At 26.9% G+C, this 1,902-nt stretch overlaps 1 protein-coding gene across 1 annotated transcript; it reads left to right on the top strand.

The window, feature by feature from the left end:
• Positions 1–480: 480 nt before the first annotated feature.
• Positions 481–1,315, top strand: LOAG_10912 (hypothetical protein). The gene is made up of 2 exons (XM_003146435.1): positions 481–985; positions 1,074–1,315. Exons 1-2 carry the CDS (start codon positions 671–673, stop codon positions 1,185–1,187), a joined length of 429 nt encoding a protein of 142 aa, XP_003146483.1. The 5' UTR covers positions 481–670; the 3' UTR covers positions 1,188–1,315.
• The last annotated feature ends 587 nt before the right edge of the window (positions 1,316–1,902 follow it).

Here is a 1,902-nt window from a genome sequence, read left to right as displayed (position 1 = left end):
TTATTATTATTATTATTATTATTATTATTATTATTATTATTATTATTAAATTTTCTATATATATACGTATATAAGAATATACTAAGTATTTAGAATTTAGAATAATTTAGAATACTGTAGAGGATATACTAATTTAAAATATTTATTATACTTCTGTAGAGAATATACTAATTTGTGCTTTTGGTATTAATATACTAATTTTACTATACTTATATATTAATACAATATGCTATACAAAATATATTATCCAACTTTTACGACTCGAAAGAAAAACGTAAAAAAGAAGAAAACAAATTTACAATTTGTTTTCCTTTTTCCTCCAATAAAATGAATTATTAATTTCACAAAATTCTTAAAATTTTCAAAGGAGAAAAAAACGATTTTTAATTGTTTAATAACAATTAAAAATTTTATCAAGTAAGAATGTAAAATTGATTGGATTATTTATGGTTGAAATCTTTTTACTATTAAAAAAAATTTCAAAGTTACTGCTGGGAAAATTTCCGGAATTATTGCTAGGATTTAGTCCGGAAAACAGTATGAATTGAGTTGGAAGAATATAAGAAGGATGAAATTTGATAATGAGGCATAACAGCGGAATTTATGTTTATGTAATTTAAAACAGTGCATAAATATATGGCTATGTGTGTATATATATATATATATATATATGTGCATGTGGGTATGTGTGTGTTTATGTATGTGTTCATATAGGTATGCGTGTATATGTTTGTGTGTGTGTGCGTGTGTGTGTGTGTGTGTGCGTGTGTGTGTGTCTGTGTGTGGATGTAGGTGTGTGTTTTGCATCTCATTATCTGTAACTGTAAACGATAATCAGAGGAAATCAAAATATTTAGCTGATTATGAAGGAACGAATTGCTCATTAATTTCTTCTTACAATCATTTACAAACGCTTACGAACAATAACACACACACGCACACACATACACACACACACACACACACATACACACACATACACATCGTACACACAAACGAATATACAAACACAAAAACACAAACCCATACACGTACACAAATACGTGAAACGTGTGTACACACACAGCCATAAGCATACACACATACACACACACATACACACACACATACACACACACACATACACCATACACATATATGTATACATACACACAAACATACACTCACACATGTACACAAACACGTGAAACACGTACACACACACACAGACCCATAAACACACACATGTACACAACATACACAAAAACTAACACATACACATACACACACAGCATATAAACTGTATGAAGGTCACGTTTACTGTTTGTGCTCAATTATCAGCCTTCTTCCGCATTCTTCCACTTCGTTCTCTTTCCGGTTTCTTTCTCACCTATTTCCGTAATGAATTTATTATCCCTGTCACATAGTCGATAACATTTGTCATATTTTAAACTCATTATTAATAAATCAAATGGATTTACATTTAATGTTTCATTCTAATTATGACCAAAATTAAACTTTATTATTTTGAAAATTTTATAAAAATTTCATAATATTAGTAAATTTTAGAGAATTTATCAGAAAAGAGAAATTTGTGTGAAAAAAAAATGTTCATTTATAATTTTTGTTTTAACAAATTTATTTTTGCATAAAGAAGAATGAGTTTAATGTTCAATCTTTTTAAAACAAAGGGAGAAAAATCGATAAATTAATTAAGAATATTTTCATATTTATCCAATTTTACCATTTAAAAAGAAAATTTTAAAAAGGAAAGGACAAAAAATGGAAGAAAAAGGGAATGGATTTAATTTTATGACGAAAATTTAAAAAAAAAAAGAATGTTAAGAAAAAAGACAAAATAAAAATTTTGAATGGAATTTTCGTTGCTATAATTTTCGAAATGAAAAATCTTCCTCAATGTTA

Source organism: Loa loa, assembly GCF_000183805.2.
Source record: "Loa loa unplaced genomic scaffold supercont3.923, whole genome shotgun sequence".
In the NCBI taxonomy this organism is placed as follows: domain Eukaryota; kingdom Metazoa; phylum Nematoda; class Chromadorea; order Rhabditida; family Onchocercidae; genus Loa; species Loa loa.
This window is presented reverse-complemented; position numbering and strand designations above follow the sequence as displayed.

What these genes read in the sequence shown, in the direction of transcription:
- LOAG_10912 (XM_003146435.1), top strand. Translation starts at nt 671, where the DNA reads ATGTGCATGTGGGTATGTGTGTGTTTATGTATGTGTTCATATAGGTAT. An exon ending in CATACACACACATACACATC is followed by an intron (nt 986 to 1,073) that starts GTACACACAAAC and finishes CACAGCCATAAG; the next exon opens with CATACACACATACACACACA.